General features: G+C 41.0%; 2 protein-coding genes across 10 annotated transcripts in view; one reads left to right on the top strand and one right to left on the bottom strand.

The window, feature by feature from the left end:
• The window catches only part of eps15l1a (epidermal growth factor receptor pathway substrate 15-like 1a), a 46,119-nt gene extending 33,068 nt beyond the window's left edge, over positions 1 to 13,051 (top strand). For 7 of the 9 annotated variants that reach the window (XM_053430584.1, XM_053430586.1, XM_053430591.1 and 4 more), the window contains 3 exons: positions 4,412 to 4,570; positions 7,973 to 7,989; positions 8,419 to 13,051. In XM_053430584.1, the coding sequence (XP_053286559.1) occupies positions 4,412 to 4,570; positions 7,973 to 7,989; positions 8,419 to 8,565 (323 nt within the window). In that variant the 3' untranslated portion in view covers positions 8,566 to 13,051. Of the gene's footprint in view, positions 1 to 4,411; positions 4,618 to 7,972; positions 7,990 to 8,418 lie in introns of all 9 variants that reach the window. The other 2 variants (XM_053430588.1, XM_053430590.1) reach the window with 1 other exon arrangement.
• A 5,242-nt stretch (positions 13,052 to 18,293) lies between these two features.
• On the bottom strand, positions 18,294 to 21,227 carry LOC128447919 (Krueppel-like factor 2). Its single transcript, XM_053430349.1, has 3 exons — positions 20,766 to 21,227; positions 19,599 to 20,559; positions 18,294 to 19,486 (listed from the first exon to the last, which is right to left on the bottom strand). The coding sequence occupies exons 1-3, from the start codon at positions 20,841 to 20,843 to the stop codon at positions 19,311 to 19,313; spliced, it is 1,215 nt and encodes a 404-aa protein (XP_053286324.1). The 5' UTR covers positions 20,844 to 21,227; the 3' UTR covers positions 18,294 to 19,310.
• Positions 21,228 to 21,796: the final 569 nt, after the last annotated feature.

The following is a 21,796-nucleotide window of genomic DNA, read 5'->3' on the forward strand; positions in this document are numbered from 1 at the left end:
CCTGGTTGCTTCTCTGATTAATTTTCTCCTTGTCCGACTCTTCAGTTTGGGTGAACGGCCTCCTCTTGGTAGGTTTGCGGTTGTGCCATATTCTTTCCATTTTCTTATGATGGATTTTATGGTGCTCAGAGAGATGTTCAAAGCTCTGGATATTTTTTTATAACCTAACCCTGCTTCATATTTCTCCACAACTTTATCCCTGACCTGTTTGGTGAGCTCCTTGGTCTTCATGATGCTGTTTGTTCAGTAATGATCTCCAACAAACTCTGAGTCCGTCACAGAACAGGTGTATTTATACTGAGATTAAATTGCAGACAGGTGGACCCTATTTACTAATTATGTGACTTGTAAATGTGACTTGTGAATGCAATTGGTCGCACCAGATCTTTGTTAGGGGTTTCACAGTAAAGGGGGTGAATACATATGCACTCAACACTTTTCAGATTTTTATTTGTAAATAATTGTGAAATCCATGTAATATTTCCCCCCACTTCCAAATAATGCACTATTTTGTGTTGGTCCATTACATAAACTCACGATGAAATAAATTTGAATCTGTGGTTATACCATGACAAAATGTAGAAAAGTCCAAAGGGGGTGAATACTTATGCAAGGCACTGTATTTAAAAAAAAAAAATTATAATTTTTTTTTTTTTTCAAGCACTTTTCGAGCACACTCCGGGGGCCAGTCCAAAGCAGCTCGGGGGCCGGATTCGGCCCGCGGGCCGCCTATTGAAGAGCCCTGATGTATGTTATACAAAGGGCAATGATTACCAACATAAAAACATCATCCCAACCAGGGCTGTAGAGGTAACAAAAATAGTGCTCAGGGGCCGGTATTTCAAAATGATCCGACAGGATTAATCCACCTGGATTGGATTAAATCCTGATCAGATCCTAAAAACGGGTATTTCAAAGCAAATCTGATCCTGAAGATTCAGATTCAGATTTGGCAATCCAATCCTGCCTTTGATCCGGATTAAAAGCTGCTGTTGAGTATTTCAAAACTTAAGTGGGAAATCTGAATCAGTTTGATCCTAAAAATCAGGATCACCCTGATCCCACCTCAGAGGTGGATTTGAGGGAGATTACATGTTAAGATTTGAACAGTTGAAGTGTAACTGCTCCCAAAGTTCTTTGTTTAATACAACTAAGCTTCACTGCTGTTTGATCAATGTTTATTTCCTTTTCACGTTCCTTTTTTTTTTCTGCAAACATGCACGCTGTTCACTGCAATGCTTTAACAAATCGGCGTCAGAAGTGCAACACAGAATAAACATTACACTACTGCGTAAGTGTAAGTGACATTACAAACTCCAATTAACAAGGAATTATGAAGGAAAAACAATGTGATTTATTAAACAAACAGTGTTAAACTATGCAGTATACATTTCAGTCTTTTAACTGCTTTTCCAGCAACTGAATTCTTAACTTCACTTCTTCTTGTTTAAGAAGTGTTAGTTTGATTTGTTCATTTGTTAGAATTATTTGTCTCTGTCAAATGTTTTTATTCACATGCATTCAGCACACACACTTAATTTTCATAGCCAAAGCTTTAAGGTTTTAGGGCTTTGTTAACAACTGTTTCCTAAAAAGATATGTACAACACATTTTAAAATCTACACACAATGCCTTGCGAGTGAATGCATTCAAATGGACTGTGGACCGCGACATACAGACGCTAGCCTATTTACTAGCTTGTTAGCTCCTTAACACAGGAGTCAATGGAGCAGCGTTAGCTCGCATTAGCGCGAACTCTGCTTAATTAGAGATCGCCGAGCTCTTCTTTCAACTTTGTGCTGATTTACATAATTGGTTAACTCAATATAATGATTGCCTTTCATCTAGTCTGAGGACGCATCAACACTGGCTAAGATTATACTTTAATTCAGAGACAATAGTTGAGCTAGCTTCTCCTTTTTCTGTAAAATGTTGGCTCCATTTCCTGTTTCCTGTCTGTGATCCAGGGGGCGGGACGGATTTGGACATCCCAATCTGCCGGTATCAGGATCACTCTGATCCAATCCAGCAAAGTTTTGAAATACCGGGATAGATCAGGTTGATCCGTGGCTGAGGACAGGGGGATTTGGTTATCCGGATCATTCTGATCTGGATTACAAGTTTTGAAATACCGGCCCCTGAGGTTGTCATATAATCCTCGGTAAACAATGGTGTTGAAGTTGACTAAAACTTTTATGACATCATTTAGGGAAAACATTTTTTAATCAAGGCATCTTGCAGGGTGGCTTGGGGTTGCAGCAGGACAGAAGAAATAAGTGAATTTGTGTGGTTCTAAGTTGGGTCCCAAAAATAAATAATTAATAGATCCTAGAAAAGCGCTATATAAATACAAAACCATTTACCATTTAAAATATATAAAAAAAAATTTAGATTTGCAGAGTCAGTAGTTGATGGGTACTAAAGAGAAGTATATTACAGCTGTGATGCTGTTCTATTCAATTGTTCAGCAGCTGTTAGTCAGGGACGTCTTGACTATTCACTCCTGTGACTCACTTCACATTTTAACATTGTTCACAGAATACTGCTCTTATGTCTGTGGAAAGGCGATGGTGATGTTTGAATAGCGATGATTTGTGGTTTGCAGACACACCCTTACTTGCTTCCTCTCTTTTTTCTGTGTGTGTGTGCATGTCTGTGCATGCGTGCTTACGTGCATATATGTTTGTGCATGTTTATGAGGATCAGTGGTTCAGGGAAGGTCAGGCTGCAGGCTATGTGAAGTGGCAAATGACAGCACTGTTACTAACTGTCTAATTGTCTCCAAGTTTGTATATTAAATCTAGTGTCTTGATGTTTTCTATTTTACTCTTCTACACACACACACACACACACACACACATGTCACTGACTCATCACTTAATGAGTTGTGATAGGGACAAGGCTGCAGCCTCCAGTAAATGCCTTAAATAATTGGGGAGATGTAGCTGCGCGTTCTGTCCTCTTGTAGACCTTAAAATAAGATACCAGTGGATTATTTTAAAACAGGGTGGAGCTCATGATTGTGGTTTCTCTCTCTGTCTCTGTGTGTGTGTGTGTGTGTGTGTGTGTGTGTGTGTGTGTGTGCTTCACTGAGATAAAAAAAAATGCCAGGCATGCTCAGCGTTGAGTCTGAAGTGAACTATTCACACCAATCTACTGGGTTTACTGTTTAATAAGACTATATATGTAGTATGACAACGGTTTGACTGGTCCTGTGGTATAACACCTTCATAAGCAATGCGATGCACTCTTAAAGTTCCCACAATCCTTTTCTAGGCCCAGCTTCAACTCCCTGTTAAGAACACTAACTATCAGCACTACAATTACTGCTGATTTACATGTTTGCTTATTTACAGAACCCCTGTGGTTCAGTACCAATACGTCTCAAAAATAAAGATTACATTTTATATATATTTTTACAGAGAAATGTTAAATGTAAAGAGATAGTGTAGCAGTATTCTATCTGTAAACTGGTTTGCTGCTATTCTGTTTGATAAAACAAGGAGACTTTTTATAAATTAAATATTAATATCACTTTTACCTTGATTTGTCTTTATATTCTATTAAACTTTGTCATGCTGTATTTTTTTTGCCTAATATTACATGTAGCAGTGGGGCATTTATTTACTCAAAAAAACAATATGGTCTGTAAACACAGGTCTGTTGGCATAGTTGGTAAATGCTTTAACCTACAGTTTGTAATGTGGGCAGACGCCCAACCATCTCAATTCGTGGGTCAAAGTAGTATCACTTTGGGCTTTGATCCTTTGGATGTTTGTTTTTTTGCGTGTGAACATGTGTGGGGGTTAAACTTGTGTGGCTTTCAGAAGCTGGGAGATAACTTTGAGGTGACGGGGGGGGGGGGGGGGGGGGGGGGGTGAAGCAGGGCGTGAACAGAATTATGAGAAGCACAGAATTTGGTGCTCGCTCACATCGGATCATGTGTTATCAACATACAACCTCACTAAGTTCACTAAGTTGAGAGTTACTGGTGGGATCTGCCGTGTTGAGTTATAGTGTTTCTCAGCTATCAGTGAACACAATCACTTAGTCTGTTTACACCCTTCTTTGTAGATATTTAAATTTTCACACCTGTGATGTGCTTTTTTTGTTTTTGCTTCTCTTAGCATATCTTCATCATCACAAAAAAAAAATATTCCTGTGCTTCCCAGAAGGCACCTATATGTCCTGACCTCTCCTGATCTTTGTAAAGAATGCCTTATATTATCCTAAGTTTTAACTTTTCAGTCAGTTTTCAAATGTTTTTCACATGACAAGGTCACGTCATTGCTATGAGAAGGTTGTTTGTTTTAGAAAGCTTTCATTGGGTGAAACAAACAGAGAGCCTTGTTGATGATTTGAAAAGTGTCTTCTCTTTGATGAAATGTACATTTGTCTTTTATGTCTTCAGGTAAGAGCACACCAGTGAGCATGTCTGGCACAGCCGACCCTTCCAAACCGGGTGACCCCTTCCAGCCGTTTGGCAGCGACATCATTGATCCATTTCAGAGTAAAAAGGGCTTAGGAGACCCCTTCAGTGGCAAAGACCCTTTTGCTCCATCCTCATCAAGTAAAGCCCCTAAAGATTCTACCTCTGGTTTTACAGACTTCAGTTCTGTAAGTTGAGATTGGTGAAATTGTTTCACTATCAGTGTTTAGACAAGTCCACAAAGCTCACCACAGACACCAGAATGGTCTCTAGATTTAAGTCATAGTGATTCTCTGCTAAAGACTGATGAGGGCTGATGAGCAGAGGATGTAGCAGAGGTAGTTTAACTGTATGTATCTCAGTCGAAAGACAAGATGTTGCACCAACATGTTTTTGCGATTAACAGACGATTAGTATATTTTAGTCTTGCTTTTTCTTGGGGGATGAGTACAATGGTTCCATCCACTTAATTTATTTTGTAAGATCCAGTCATGGTGTGGCCAGAGTTCTTTTTAATACCAATTTTGAAGGTAAAGGCCATTAGATAAAGATCATTATTCAGATCAAGGTTGCAACTAACAATAATTTTGATTATGGATTAAAATTAAGAATATATATATAGTAGTCTATCAAATGTAACCCAGACCTCATGGAGGTATCTTTAGATGTCTTGTTAAATGGCCGTCACTCCGATGGATTTCCATCAATTAGATTACATACATTAGCCCATTTTGAGTGAGTGTTCAATTATCCAGGCACGTTGGTATTGAATTTGGGATTAAAACTGATACAGAATCAAAACACTCAGAGGTCGTTTTAGTTTGAAAACACTGATTTCAAATGAAGGCGTAGTAGTACGATAAAGCATTTATTTGTGCACCAAAGAAATAGGTTTGTAGGGAAGTTATGTGAGTAACCTGTGCTTACTTATTGAATCAGATGGCCCACTCTATATCCAGAAAAGTTCTCTGTGAATTAATAGAGTTAACTTCGTTGATCAATAGTCCCAGCATGTAAATCACTTATTGATAAATAGATAAAACGATGTATCAGCCAGGCTAGCTGTTTCCCCTTCTTCAAGTCTTAATGCTAAGCTAGGCTATCCATGTCCTGCAGGAACCCTGCCCCTCACTGCTGCAAGAACAATGGCAGCTCATATATGAAAAGCAGCCAAAACAAGCAGAGAGATCTGGTTTGATAATGAGAGGTGAACTGGACTGATAATATTTGAGCCCACTAGAGAAACTGCTGTTTGGTATCAAAGTGGTGCAGTTTGCAGAGCTGCAATGAGACCGTCATCATCTTCCTCTAGTGCAGGAAAGGGTGTCAGCCCATTTTGTGGTTGTTGTTTGTTTTGACAGGAAGAATATCTCTGCTTTGTCAGGGTTTCCGTGGACTTTCACAGTCTGGGCCAATATCAGAAGTGTGTTTGAATAATGCTCATGGTAAAATGTAGAAACTTATTGTAAGTTGCTTTGGATAAAAGCATCAGCTAAAAGATATGTACCTGTAAGTGTACAAAATTGTGAATGATCAATGAAAGCCATAGGCAGATAAGTACAGAAACTCATAATATGTCCGTAGTTTTAATAATAGTGTGACTTTCTCTTCATGTCAGTGAGATCAAAACCTTTTAGCTAAATAATCACTGTTTACTAATCAGGGAATAATGTTTCATTGTGTTCAGCTATGAGTCAGATATAACATGAGACACAGCAATATCACTTCTCAACGCACAGCTCTGGAGTCTGCCATCCCTGCATTACCTTGCTCTGTGTGTTTATGTGTGCGTGTTTATGTGCATGCTGGTAGCAATTGTTTGCAGTTTGTTTTTATAATGAAAGTCTTTTTATTATCATTGAATGTACTGTTTGTCACCACTCTCATCCTTCCTCTTGTCCTTATTTTTTAACCGGATACCTCTAAATCAACATCTGTTTCTTATGGGAGCTCAGATACTAACTGACTGTCTCACTGCGTTGAAACTAAACCATTACTCATCAAAGTTAATTGGAAATCCTTTTCATTCAGTTTATGTAGAATCTAAGTGAAATATATGCATACTAATGGCTAGGAAAACAGGCCTGTAAAGCATTAAGTGTTCCTGTTATGGTTCACAGTTTCCCCAGCTTTTACTATTAAACAATACTGTTATTAAATCATTCACTTATTTGTTCTTCTCAGCTGTTCAACCAAAGCTCCTGAAAGTAAAGGAGCTTTCAGACAGTAAGCGGTTTCCACTACCACTTCCACTGTTTTTAAACTAAACACAGTGGCAGATGTGCTGCTGAGGTCATGGCAGTGGCAAGGCAGCTGCTGCCCTTTCTTGTGCTGCTGCTGAGTTCAAGATGAACTTTTTCACCTTGGCAACCACAGAAAGTACATTAAGGTAAAGTACATTAATGATACAGGATTACACAGGCTAACTGTAAGTCATCAGGATACAACTACTCATGCTAAACAGAATTGGTAAATGAAATAAACCATAGTCAAACATAATCAGTTTCAAAATCTGAATATTCAGTTATAGTATAATTTAGTATAGTATATAGAGTATAATTTAGTAACAGTTAGCAAAACTTGCTGTATTAGTTCATTGTTAATCACTTCCCCTATTTGAGGCTTCAGCGGCTGTTAGATGTGTGATGATGGAAAGTGGAAAGCAGCAGTCTGTGTTGTCCCTCATTCTGAGGGTTAGGGTTTTTAAGTGTGATGATGCAGCGGTAACCACTCACTGTCTGAAAGCAGAAAACCTCCTCATTCCAGCCCTTTCTATAAACATAAAAATATCCATTTTAAACTCATGGTCATCAGTGTGAATACACTTGAATGTGTTTTCTGAGTAAAGGGCATTCATATAAAATATTGTTTAGAAATGAAATCCACATTTGAAAGACCTTAAACTTGCTCTTTAAAATGCTTAAATTAGAATTGGACACAATCATTATGAATTGCAGCTTTTATTGCCCGGTAGGCTTTATTCTTTATCATTTGTAGAATTTAGTTCCAGTTTTAGGAAGAATTAGGGCCAATCAGCTGTCATCCTGACATAAAGTATGAAAACCAGGCTGAAAACAAACCTTATATATATACATAGAATTTCTAATTTGTGTGTGATCTCTCCTATCCTGGATTTGATGCATTTGCCCATCATTCAGTGTGTAGAATGTAGAGCTGCTCTTTCCCTGTAGTTTGTCTCAACTTGAAGGGATCACCCACTGTTTCATCTGTCCATCTCAGTCACCTGAGGCCCTTATTGACATCAAGTGTATAATTCAACTTCAGTGACTTGTTTGAATTGTAAGAAGTCAGGATGGATTGTGTATTCATTTGCTCTCGATAAAGTGTAATCATTTGCTCTCGATAAAAAGTCCTCATAAGTAGCTAAAGTTAGTGAAACTCTGCAGGCATCCCTGTGTGTCATGTGTGCGTGTGTGTGCTTATGTGTATGTGCTGTGATGACTGGTAAACTAACATTGATCCACTTAGTTAAGGGATTTGTGGTTTATAATCTCTCTGTTCTGTAATCCTTCTCTCTGACAGGACCTGAAAAAGTTAAGGTAAGATATTTGACTCAGTGAAACTGCATTAAATGACAGTTTGGTAACACTGTCCAAATGGTATGACTTACAAGGTATTTCAGCTGTATGTTGACATTTCTGTTAGTTTTTACACATAGATCCTTATAAAATCCAATACTTGATCTTATTATTTTCCTCCTCACCACTGTGCTCCATCATTTTAACTGTTTTGATAAAAAAAAAGGATTGCTCCAGCCTATCTAGTAGGTGACATTTAATTAGCATAAAGCCAGAATGAATACACATGTAACAAGGGCCTATATGCTCTCTCTCTCTCTCTCTCTCTCTCTCTCTCTCTCTCTCTCTCTCTCTCTCTCTCTCTCTCTCTCTCTCTCTCTCTGTCTCTCTCTCTCTCTCTCTCTCTCCCTCCATCCCTCCCTCCCTCCCTCCTTCCCTCCCTCCCTCTAGTTTGGGAATGAGGCTCAGCAGTTGGAGTGGGCTAAGAGAGAGAGTGAGCGAGCAGAGCGCGAGCGGCTGAAGAGGCTCAGACAGCAGGAGCAGGAGGACCTGGAGCTGGCCATCGCCCTCAGCAAGGCAGAGATGTCCAACGCATGACCCCCCCACACATAGACAGACAGTGCGTAGACAGGCTAAAAAAGAGACAACATGACTGACATCTACATGACTGCCCCCACTATTTACATTCTCAATAAATGAGGAGCAGAAAGATGCAGAAAAACCTCCTGGGCAAGTCTTGCCACTGACCCTAAGTTAAAAAAAAAGAGAAGACAATTCGACTGTGGGCCCGAGAATCATCACTGCAAAACCCCTGCTGACATGAATAGACAGAATACTGGAGGAGGAGCAGGCACTGTCTATAAGCACTATGATGGCTTGACACTGTTGGATCCACTCACTGGTCTGAGCAGATAGGAAAAGCATACCCAACAAATCACATTGGCAGTTTGCATTTGTGCATTCGTGGTTTTTCTTCTCCACCTTCTCTCACAGTGGTGGAAAATATGTTAAACAGGCTCACAATACTTCTGCTTCCGTTCTTACAAGCAGCAGTGAAGAAAAATCACAGCACAATTCTTACTGCCATGGTTCAGAGGATTTCTTTCCGGATGTGTTTGTGTGACATGGACATATCACTGATTCTCACTTAGTATTCAGTGTTGGGTTGTTTTGCTGGTATGAACTGCTATAGAATGATGTATTGCAAAAGTATAAGTGAATATATAGGCATATGGAGAAGACTGAATCTGGATTTTCACTCCTCAGGATTAAGGATTTTCACCTCAGTTCAGTTTGCACTCCCTGTTTTTCCCTCAGGAAACACTCACTGATCCAGACTCAGTTGAGTTTTATTAGTTGACTTCTTTTCACTCCAGTACATGCTAAAGCAGGCAAATTGAAATTGAAAATAATCTTCTCATCTGTCTCTGGGTACAATGAAGCATATTTCTCAGAATATTGAGTTTCCTCCTATTTTGATCCCACACCAGGGGTCATTAGTGTCTGAGAATCTGGCCCTGTGTCCACACCCGCCGCTTCTTTCTTCCAGGTCAGACTTAGTCATTGATAACATTATTAACCAGCAATAGAGGGATATGTTCACATTTCACGTTAGTGAAATTATTGGAGCAAAAAAAACTGATACATCCATTATACAGATTCCCTCTAATATCCCTGGTACCTGGCAGGTTGAAGTAACAGTTCTAATGATTGACAGTGAGAAATTGTACAGATATATTTTCTTTGTCTAGGAGTGTGAGATAGTTTGTGGAGAATTTTATGTGATGATCTTGGGAACTCTCTCCCCTACTGTCAAAGTGTATATAGACCAACAGAGCTAACTATGCTTCTACTCTAATTCTGCTGTGACATACACCACATTCAACAAAGGCAACATGAGGGACTTATTTTTTCTACATTTTACCTGTTTTATAGAGAGTAAGGGATTTTAACAGAGGGTTTATTTCTTATTATTCTGTTGACATAATTTGCTGTTGAGTTGAAGTCACTCTAGAGCTATTTTGAGTGTTTGTAAAAGTCTTTAAGTGGCTGACATCAGGTTTCATTAGGCTGGAAACTGGAAATATGTGAAAAGGTTTGTGACGTATCATAGCTTAGTGTTCTAACATGGACTGAGCCACTCACCTTGTTTTGATGTGAGCTACTTGAAGCAAAATCTGATGTTTGAGTGAGACACTGACTTTCTATTTCACTCAGAGCCGCTGTGTTGTAGTTACATGTCGTGTTTTATATATGTGTCTGTATTCTGTGTGTCCATGATCAATCACACTCTTACTGTTTTGCCATGTGCATGTCCTGCAGTCAGGTCCTCCTCAGAGCCCACATGTTCTCCCCATCGCCACTTTAGGGGATGATTTTTTTAGTTAAACTTGTTTGTCATGGGAAGAAAAGTCTTTCATTACCAAATTGAAACAACTGCAGCAGGAGCATTACACAATGCTGAATATCTCCTCATAGAACCTGAACATTTCAGTCATTCAGTCGTTCCTAGAAGTTACCTGAAGAATTCTGAAAATACAAAGTCCTCTTAACAACTTGGAAGTTTTTTTGAAGTGAATATAAATTAGGAGATTGTTTTCTTCAGTACAATCTCATATAGTGTTCAGACACTATATAAATTCCCGTTTGCCAGGATAAAAAAAAACCTGTGTCATGATTTGATTTCTATTGTTTGATTCAACCCAAACCTCAGTTAATCCAGTTTTTCGTATTGACCTGTCTGATTTGCATGTGCTTTTATGATGTTTGGCCATTACAAGAGTAGCTTATATTTTCAGAATTTTTCCCATAACGAATTTATGTTTTACAAAAATGTCTATGTTCCTTAAAATTAGATGTGATGCCTAATATGATGGTCCTGGGTCAGGGCTTGCTCTTTGTGAAATGGCAAAAAGCTGAATCTTTGGTAGAACCAAGATAGAATGTAAATTCAGTCCATTGTATTGGGGTAAAGCAATCTGTGACGAAGGCTTTGCACTGACTGGTACAAGTTATATCTGCTTCTCCAATCACCACATTGAGGAGTGCAATACCAAGACTGATATACTGAACACATTGCCCCCCCCCCCCCCATTATACATGTCTGTAACAATGTGTCTGCTGGGAACGCATAATGTGAATTCACCCACATTGGAGTTGAATGCTGGTCAAGTTGAAGTTGATGTGCAGCCACTGGTTCTGCCAAAGTGGGAACTGCCTCTCCCTGCCATTTCCTTTGTCATGTTTACATATCATTAATATTTACTTTGCTTTAGCTGTTACAAACTTCCTGTAGAGGAAGAGTGACCCTGGTATTAAATAAGCCTCTCTATCTAAGCTGTATACAGCTAACACCTCTGTTGGCCTTCCATCTACTGCTGAGTCAAGGCATGTGCTAGCTTTTCAAATGCTTGCCATGCTCCTGCCACACGGCTGTGGAAAGGTCACTATATGAGCGACTATGTTCATATATCATTGTCTGTTTTTTCTTTCTCACAGAAAGCAAATTGTGCTGTTTGTAGTTTTTTTATAGACTCACCTCCTGCTTTATTCTTTTGTCCCTACTTAGGACTTAAATGTTAAAAAAGTCTTTAGTGTTACATTTCATGATGTGCTTGTAGTTTTTAGCTAAGTTAACCATTAGTTTAAAATGGAATTTCATTGCTAGCAAAGTGTTTTTTTAGTTACCTGAAGGGCCATCAGCTTTTTCACAACAATGTAACAGACAACTTGTGCAGCAAAAATAACAAGACTGTCTTTAAGTGTCCATTTAAATATCTTCATATGACATCAGCCAGATGTTTCAGCTGCCACAAGAAAGCTAACCATTGATGACACATGTAATCACCAATCTATCATTTTCAATAGATTTGTGTTTTTCCCACAGAGTGTCCCACAGGGTGTCCCACAGGGTGCTCTAGGAGGACGTTTGGGCAACCTGAAATTATTTCTGTCATTTAAATAGATCTGCTCCATATTGACATTCTGTGGTCATAATTGTTTTTAAGCATAGAAAGTGACAGTGGTCCTGTTGCCTTCAGTAGCTCTCAGTATCGGGACAAATTGCTGTGTTTTTCTGGAGCTTGTGTGAAGGTTGATGGCTCGGGCTCAGTTGTGTAAAATCCCTCAGATGAAACTAGGAACTATTTGATCAAAGAGTAATCTAAGACCCTGATCATATATCTGATGAAAACTCTTCCTACTCGAAAGTTACTGCCAGTTTTCACATCCAAACAGTCCTCATACTTGATACTGAGCCATAGTGTGATCTCTGACCCCCCTCTGTCCTTCATGTGTTTCTGTCCTTGTCCCTCTGACCTCAGCCTTGTCTGCTTTGTGCTGCTTAGACTGGAGAGCTCCATAGTGGTACCCTGATCCATACTGTGTTTTTCATCCTACTCCTCCATTGTGCAATAGATGATGTTTATTTTGGTTGTGTTGTGCATCCTGCGAAAGCAGTCTGATGATTTTATACGTAGCATATGTTTTTAATGTGTTTTATTTATGTACCTTCCACCCCCCCATCCCCCAACTTGCTGATTTCATCCTACTAAAGCAGCACAATCTAAAAACCTTTCATTATAGAATGTAATATTAACAAATGCAACACTCAGTATTTTGAAATGAACAACAAAATTATTATTTAAAACAATCCATATTTATATAGTGACAGCTGAAACATCACTATTTACAACTAAATTCCTTAGTTATAGTCTTATATAGTTTTATTTCTCTTCTTAAGAAGTGGATATTTCATATTTTGTCTTTACTGACAGGCTGATGGATACCAGTGAGCTGCCTAAATTTTTTTATTTAATTTCATCCCCCCCTCTCCCTCACACAGGTAAAATAATCGGAGCTGTCTTTATTAAGATGGATACAGTGTGTATACAGTCTGTATAGTATCATGTCTATTATATTTGTCCCATAAAAAGTGAAGAAGAAGAAAAAGTAAACTTGACAAGGAACCATTTGGGAGGTTGCCTACAGTTACACTTATTGCTGAGAGAATTATTTTTGAACAGTGATCCTCTCTACATGGTCTGTACTGTTTACTAGAATAAACGTTTCAGTTTAATGAGAATGGACTTGTGCATGTTATGTTACAGGAGCCGGGTCAGTAAACCAACAGAACTCAACTCTAAAAATGGGTGTAAGTTTGAGCTGAATAATCCAGTGTTTTAATATTGCACTTCCATAAATTGCAGAAATCAGATTTAAGTAAAGAACATACTGATAAATGATTGAATATCAAAAGCAGCTTTGTATACGAACGCATGTCCCCTCGGTGAAAATCAACTTATGCTTCTTGTGTGTACGTTTTCAAAGCTATAATTGACTCAGGGGAAACCAAGCCAATGTTGCAGAATCCAGACATTTCAAAATTAGTATTCTGATCTTTTTTGAGTGGAACTATTCACCTCGTAGTCTGACTAACTGTCAGTCCTGTGACTCCCCCCACACAGCCACAATTTGCAGTGAATTACACTAAGCTACATTTCAAGGATACAGCTGTGCAGTGTGAAATGAATGCTGTGCAAACACTGCAGCCATTTCTGTTCATATTAGCTGAAACCCAGGCAATCTGCTATGTTAGCGAATGCTAACTGTCTCCGTATGGAATAACAGGAAATTCCTGCTAGGTTTGTGTTTACCCAGCGGTAATGGAGAGGAGGAAATGAAAAGCCTATTGGCTTTTAACTGGGAATGTGGGTCATAGAGAACTGCAGGGTAAACATGGGTTTGCCCTCACTGGTTCAGTATCTCCTCCGTCTCTCCTCTGACCATCATGCTTTCACTTTGGGCCTCGTCAGCACATGCCACACTTCCCTTCTCCACTATTCTCAGCTTGGAAACACACATTACTGTGTGAAGGGGAGGAAACAGTGGGATTATCCTCTCTGCCTAAGAACCATGCATATTTACACACACATGGATGAGAATAATGCCCGCTGCAGAGCAATTTCTGGCTCAGCATGTGTTTGTGATGCCTCTCAGTATCAGCCACCAGCATTCCAATCAGTGGACCATTCCTGAAAAAGCAGCAAGGAAGGATCCAGGGCCCTCGAGTTGGACAGGCTGACCAGGAGTTAACGCTCAATAATCACACAATTATTCAACATAATGATTTTTAGCCTGATTCTGAATTTAAACATATTTGCCACTTTACTCTATGCTACAGGGGGGGAGTTCTGAAAAACGTGTAAATTGACTCCTGACCTCAGTTTGTATAAAATCCTGGATACAAGGGCCCAGGAATGAAACAATTATCATCAATTAGAGGCTCGGAGGAAGATCTCATTGACATTACAGACATTTAACCCGGGTGGCTGCAGCAGCTCAGGAGTGGGTCGGTCGTTCGATCCCAGTCTTCCACTTTCTTTGGTGTATTTGGGTAAGAAAGTGATTCCCAAATTGCCTGACTGCTGTGCTGTTGTCATATAGAAGAGTGCAGCACATATATGCACTGTAAGAATGAATGGTTGAATGGCCAAAACCTTCCCTGTAAAGTGCTTTTATTTGTCGTCAAGACAAAAGCACTATTCTGCTGCTGAAACTGACCTGAAACACTCACAATTCTGTTTTACCATCCCCATTTGCCACAATCCAAATACATAATGCTTTCCTTAGCCCCTCACCCGAAACACCTTAAACATCAATGAATGTCCTAACCTTAATTACTAACTATAATCATTTACTCTTAATAAACTTTGTAATACTTAGAAAGCAGTCTATAGACATGTGCACAAAATATGAGGTTCCATTGGGACACTAAGCTCCATTCAGTCCCACAGACGCACATCTTCTGTCAGTCAGTCAGAGTTGGACAGATGTCTTTGGGAAGCTACATTGAAAGCAATGTTTGAAAGGTTCTCAGAGAATCTGTGCATCAGTCACAGTACCAGTGGAACTATAGCTTTCGCCAAACCAAGTGAATGAGGACTCATCCTGTCTTTTCTTAGTTGTCAGTCTGGTACTGACAGAAAAGAAATGCTTGAGTTTCACACTTGAAGCTGGAACATGCCTCTGTCTGCACAAAGGCACATGGAGCCTTTTTTGCCCCCTGGTTTGAGGCACTGGGCTGGACAATGTGTAAATGTGTTGAGGAATGGGCATCAAGTTGTTTGCCACAGACACTTTAGTGGGTTGAGAGAAGGTGGCCTCGTGTGAGAAAACTAAAATATTAATTTAAACTTAAGCAAAACTTAAATTAAGACTGATCAATAAAAAGACAAGGATGAATATCTTGTTACTCTGGGACAGCCAGCCATTTATCTCCCCTCCTCCATTTCCCCCACCATTTGTTGACTCTGTTCCCGCAATCTCATTTCACTACTTTACCCGATACTTCCTCCCTAAGCTTGGATAAAATGGATCCATAGGTGAAAACTAATTTGGAGAACGTTTGGTAATGTGTTGTCTCATGAGGCATTCAGGGACTGGATTCCATCCTGAGTGTCCCCCTGTCCCCAGTAGATGGCATCCTCTTTCCATACATAGAATTCCCACTTTTCTTCAGGCAGTGCTGGGCACCTGAGACTCTGGGACTCTATCCAGATAAGTACGTTTTTTTTTCAGTTTAGAAAGTTCTCTGCTTCAAGGAATTTCACCAGAACATTTTTTGTACGTCTGAAGAGTGTTTACTTTTGTAGAAAAGAATCAGCAGTACTGACTCTGTGAGCACTGAGCGCAGTTTCAATTAAATCTTATTTTATTTGTATAATGCTAAATCACAACATGCATTATCTTAAGGCACTTTGCATAGTAAGATCCAGACCTTACAAAATTAAGAGAAACCCAGAAGTTCCTACAACTAATATAAAAATGTTCACTGGAGCCTCCAGTAACTAAATATGAAATATGACATCTCAATATGTGATTATCCACAGAGAGATCGGGTTAAGAAAAAAAGCCTTAAAGAGATTCAGTGTTTTGGTTTAATCTTCGACCAATGACAGGAACAGTATCACAATCACAACACACACACTTTTATTTATGAGTGAGCTGTGTTGGAGATGGAGAGGAATATGCTGCGGTGGGGAATTCTTCTGAGATAAACTGTTGCACAAGAACTTGCGAGCATGTTTACAGTCTCTTGCTGAGTGAAAACATCAGTCTTGGATAGTAAGGTGGGAGGGAGACTCAGTAAAAACATCACTGCTCACACAATATAAGGAAGCATGCTTCACTGTATGGGTGTTTGTGTGTGTGTGTTCCTGTACCTATACCTTTGTGAGGACCATTCGAAGCATAGACCCGAAAGAGTGAGGACATTTAGAAGTTTAAGTTGGGGTAAGGGTTAGGGTTAGGGATTTGTGTGTGTGTGTGTGTGTGTGTGTGTGTGTGTGTGTGTTTAAAAAACTGTTTGTGTGCAATCAGGGAACCAAATAATCCTGTTTTGGAGTCTCGTTAAGCTGAAGTGAGATGGAAAACAGTGAGAGAGGGGCTGGGCTCTGTCAGCTGTACAAAGGTTCTTCCTCGCAGAAGCAGCCGTGGACATCCAGTAGAGGGTCTGATTGAGTTTCTTTGAACCTGCTTTTAATCTGGTCATCACAGTGAACTGAGGCCTGAGGTCTCCCTGTCATGTTTGATGGTTTGCTTACCTTCAATTCTCCTTAAGTGGCTTTGTTGATGAATAATGATATTTACATATTCAACAGCAATGTGTCACAGACTCAAGAGTTTTCACTGGAGCAAGTTTGCACAAAGAAATAGTCCCTGACACTGAAAGTCTGTGGACATCTTCAAATGTTGATGCTGTGAGCAGGGTCAGTGTCATGTCATCATAAGAAATATGGGGCGTTTTTTAAGGCTGATGCATATCCTAGTGGAATGCCAACCTAATTTTGAAAAATGGCTTTGAATCAATGGAGACATAATTTTGTTGTGTCAATTATGATGAGAGAGATAATATTTGGGTAGTTACTTATTCTGTTCTTTCTTTTCTGTTCTGGTTTTGATGTGTTTCTGACATGTTTGTGGTGGCATCACAGTTTGTGTTCTTTATTTATCCATGTCTAAAGGCCCAGGTATTTCCCCGTGTCCTGAGTAGCCACACTTTAGGTGAAAAGCCTGCTCCCATAGACAAGGATGAGCCATGGTTTAGCTGTACAAACTGCACGCTCTCTTGTTGAAGGTGTTGCACTCAGTGTTCGCAAGAAAACGCACAGGAGCAGTTGTGTCAAGCATGAATAAAATAGAGGCCACTTCCCACCTCCACACACTTAAGTGATCCCTACTTCTAAGGAACATTACTGTCAACTTTAGGAAGCACCAAAATCCACCTTTGGAATCAGAGAGAAGATCCCATACGCACTTCACCTGAAGCATATTGTGGCCTCCCTCATCAGAGCTTTGTTCTGAGGTGACTCCCCAGTTTCCCCAGGTTTTATGTTTTTTCCTTTTTGGCCAAAGAGGTTGCATGAGGAATAATAGGTCGTTGATCCGTGTGCCGAACTTAATCGCCTGGACTAAACTGCAGGATACAAAGGCCTCTTCTATGCTAATTATATATTTTTCCCACCATCCATCCCTAAAACGTCCTGAAAACACTGGTCTTTCAGGTAGATTTGTCCCCTCTGGTACTCATGAACTTTCCTTCATCCTTTGCGGCTCTCCCCCCCCATCTCTCCCTCTCATTGTGGTTCGCCCCTGTGCCCTTGACGCAGACTCCATCTATATCGAGCCTCTGTAATTATGTCAGTGTAATGTTTGTATTTATAGGCAGCTGCCAGAGCGCCCTGGCAGCCGCTTTGCCCCAGCTGGGAAGCATCAGTCTGATGCTGCCGGCCTGGATCTAACCAGCTTCTGAAAAGGGCTCACCTGCCACTCGACCTCCAAACAATGATATTCATGTCTATGAGAGAACCATTCTGTATGTCTTTTCAGACTTTGCTCACTATGATCTTTTGTTTTTATCCCACATGCATGTAAGAATGATTAGGATTAATCAATTTAAACCGAAGCATCACTTTTGCTTGACCTGGACACAACCTCTAAATAAATGGCACCTGACAAGATGTTGAAAGAAGGCACTGATTTTTGATTGCAACATTTTGGGGGCACTCACAACCCCCTTGTTATAGCTTGTCAACCAGTCTTATCTTCCACTGTCAGATTCTATCTTTTAAAACAAAGATTTGATCGTAAATTATTATTTGTTGTGGTTACTTGTCCCACCTCACCTCTAGACCTCTGGGTTGACACTGTCAAGTGGTCACAGGCCCAAACCATCAACCTGTGTATGTGCTTGTATTCACATCAAACACATCTTATATAGTTGTCAACCTTCCCCCCAGCTCTCAGTCACACTCAAGAGTCATTCATCATGTTGTTCATTTAGTTTAATATGTACATTAAAATAAACTATTTACATTATGTAAAAAATGATATGTACTAGGTACATTTCAGTACATTTCTTCAAGATACAAACAAACAAGTCTTGTTGCCAATAAGACTATTGACTGCGTAGCGCTTTGTCAATCAGCTGGTGTTGAGATGGCATGCACTTGTGACTGTAAGACCCTGACTTCAAATGCTAGAGGACAACAGACTGTCTCACAGACACGACATTCAATTCAAGCCTTCAAGGAGGACAGAATGAAAGGCAGTTTTAGAACAAAACATTGTCTCAAAGCTTATTTCTTGTGCAGTTTACACTAACAATATAACACACAGAATAAAACTTTGATTGTCTTATAGCCAGTGAAGAAATTGGCACTCGTAAGATGTTTAATAATGTGTTATATAAGGCATCAATGGTGAAAATACAGAAAAAAATCATAGTTCTTCAAAGAAATGTCTGCTTCCAGTTGCTTCAGATGCATGTGCCTGACATGTTGAGTGGAATGTTCCTTTAGTCTGTTGTCTATATAAACAACAATCCATATAAAAATGTAGTACCAGCTACATAGTCAAAAAATAAGTCTGAACAGAATTGATCTGTCACTGTCATATCTGGCAATTGATACTCATTGTTTTGTGGTGTTTGTATGTGTGTGTGTATTGTCTCCCTCAACAAGAACTTTTAAATAGATATTTTTTTTACAAATATCATTGGAAGGCATTTGGTCTGGAAGCTCCTTTTGCCACAACTAAAAATCACCATCATATTCCTATAAATATACCTGTAGGCATTACAGTGTGGTCAACAAGCTAGTGGCTTCATTATACTGTATGGCTGTTTCTCCTGCCATGGTACCACTACAGCTCATTCTCCTATAGGACCTTGTATCTATATATTTGCATAGCTTCGATCTGAAAGCTCATTGTAGGATTATGATAGTCCTTTTGTCAGGTCGCAGCCTTTAAGTCCTACGCATCTTCATCCCACAGGACTGTCGTTACATGTGCCTCTTCATGTGCAAGGCCAGGTGGTCGCTCCGGGAGAAGGCCCGTTCACACAGGTGACACTGGAAGGGTCGGTGCCCAGTGTGCTTGCGGAAGTGACGTGTGAGCTCGTCTGAACGCGCGAACTTCCAGCCGCATCCTTCCCAGCTGCAGTGGTATGGTTTCTCCCCTGTAAACACAGACACACGACAATGAATGAGCATGTAGTTTGGATGCGTGCATGATAACAGGGGTATGAAATAATAATGGAGGGCTCGCCACATTCACTGTGCACATTTTACCTGTGTGCGTCCTGAGATGCGCCTTCAGGTGGGAGCTCTTGGTGTAGGTTTTCGAACAGCCGGTAAAAGTGCAGGTGTGCGTCGCGGTCCGTTTCCTCGGCCAGGAACGGCGCCCCCTCTTTGGCTTGGTGTCCATCATTTCCAGCGGTGAGGAAGGAGGTGTAAGGAGGAGCCGCTGACCAGCCGCCGCTGGCTGCTGCTGCATACTCATCGCTGCTTCTTCTGCGAACATACCCGCGAACTGGTGGTGGTGGTGCGTCCCTGTGAATGGGAGCTGCATCCCGTGGCTATGGTGAGGGAATCCCCCGGGCGCGCTGCGGTGGTGTGAGTGGAAGCTTTGCGGGAAGGTCAGCGAGGTGGAGCCGCACACCTGAGGCTGGTGGCACTCGGAGCTCATCAGGTCGTCCGGGCTGAGCGGCGGCGTCATGCTGCCCACCGCTGCCTGCGGGGAGTTGGCCAGTCGCGGCTGCTGCTCGTAAGACATCATGCAGGACACGTTGCCCTCGTGCTTGATTTTTGTGCAGGTCTGGGGCACTAGACCCATCACAGGTCCGTATGTATCCATGGAGGCGGGCTCCACCTTAATGCTTAGGTGGTCGGAGAATAAATCCTGAGTGGTCTGGAAAGGCGTTGAGCTGATCAGGAATCTGCCCTGGACGCTAAGACTGTTCCCAGGAAGGAAGCTCGCATCCACGTCGGAGCGAAGGAGCTCCGCCATAAGACTGTTGTAGGGTGGAGGAGGGCAGTTCATGTCAGGGACAGATGTGTAGCTGGTCTGGGGCATCGCAGTGTGCTGCTGCTGCTGCTGGTACGACCCGGTCTCCTGGAGCCGATAGGAATCAGAGCCAGCTGTGTTTGCAAGAATGAATTCGAGATCCAAGAACTTATCCAGGTCCTCTTCGTCTTTTCTGCCCAGGCAGCTGCTGTCCAAGTCAACGCTGCTCATATTGGCTTTCCACCTCTGGAGCGAGGATAAGTGGACAGAATAAGTTTCAGAACCTATCAAGATCTTTTCACAGAATCATTTACCTCAATACAACACAGTGTATCACGAAAAAGGCATAAAACTGGTTTATTTAAGTCTGAATAGGTTTCGAAGTAGCAGTAAAAAGTGTAAAATCTCACTGTGTTTAGAAGAATCGTCAATATAGAAAGAGCGCAACTTACATCTTCCCAGCTTTTCTCCTTTTGGCCGGCAAATGTAGAGATTGATGGTAAAATGGTCCCACTTAAGGCCATATCCATGCCTTGTTAAAAAGAAAAAGTCACCTTAAATGTAGAGAAAATACTTTCTCTGTTTAAATGAAATGACCAGCGTCCGCTGAGTCTCCAGAAAAAGCTTCAGATTGCGTCGCTTCTTCTTTCGTCTGATGAACTGCTGCTCCTGACTCACGTGGAGCTGTGCGCCTGGAAGGAGCTCCTTTCCTTATAAATATTTTGTTCTCTGCGCGTAGCACACTAATGCAAGGCTGGGGGAAGGAAGCGCGTCCAGGATGGGGACGCTCCGCACCGGCTAATCCCCCTAAATTTAGCCTTGGTATAAAACTACGAGTTTCCCCGCGAGTCAGAGAGATGGTGAGGGAGTCAGGGCAGGACTGCTGTGGAATGCTGCTTCTGCTCTGCTGCGGCCAGCTACTTAACCTCGGAGAGGAAACCCGCCCCTCTGTCAGAGAGAGAGAGAGAGAGAGAGAGAGAGAGAGAGAGAGAGAGAGAGAGAGAGAGAGAGAGAGAGAGAGAGAGAGAGAGAGAGAGAGAGAGAGAGAGAGAGAGAGAGAGAGAGAGAGAGAGAGAGAGAGAGAGAGAGAGAGAGAGAGAGAGAGAGAGAGAGAGAGAGAGAGAGAGAGAGAGAGAGAGACCCCACTAAAATAGATATTAAGCACATTGACACATTGTTGATAAAAGCAGCAATGAGGCTTTACACAAAGAGGAAGAGAGATTCTGCGGGTGCCATGCGTATTACGCATCTGGTTAAGGTGCGCTTTTACGCACACACATAACGCGGCATTCTTTCCACTAATTATCGTGTTCTAAAACTGTGTGGTTGATATTTTGACAATGACGTATATGACAGCAGTGACTGTCACTGCTAAATACAATGCATCTCATGAAATGTTAAACCTCTCTCCAGTGGTCGGATCAGAATCCGAGGCTTCTCCAATGCTTCCTCCCGACTGTCTTGTTACGAGCGCAGGGTTTCT

This window comes from Pleuronectes platessa, chromosome 9 (genome assembly GCF_947347685.1).
Source record: "Pleuronectes platessa chromosome 9, fPlePla1.1, whole genome shotgun sequence".
Lineage (NCBI taxonomy): Eukaryota > Metazoa > Chordata > Actinopteri > Pleuronectiformes > Pleuronectidae > Pleuronectes > Pleuronectes platessa.

Coding starts and splice junctions, on each gene's coding strand:
- LOC128447919 (XM_053430349.1), bottom strand. CDS start 20,843: ATGGATATGGCCTTAAGTGGGACCATTTTACCATCAATCTCTACATTT. Junction 20,560..20,765: donor AGGAGAAAAGCTGGGAAGAT/GTAAGTTGCGCT, acceptor TCCTCGCTCCAG/AGGTGGAAAGCCAATATGAG. Junction 19,487..19,598: donor GCATCTCAGGACGCACACAG/GTAAAATGTGCA, acceptor CTGTGTTTACAG/GGGAGAAACCATACCACTGC.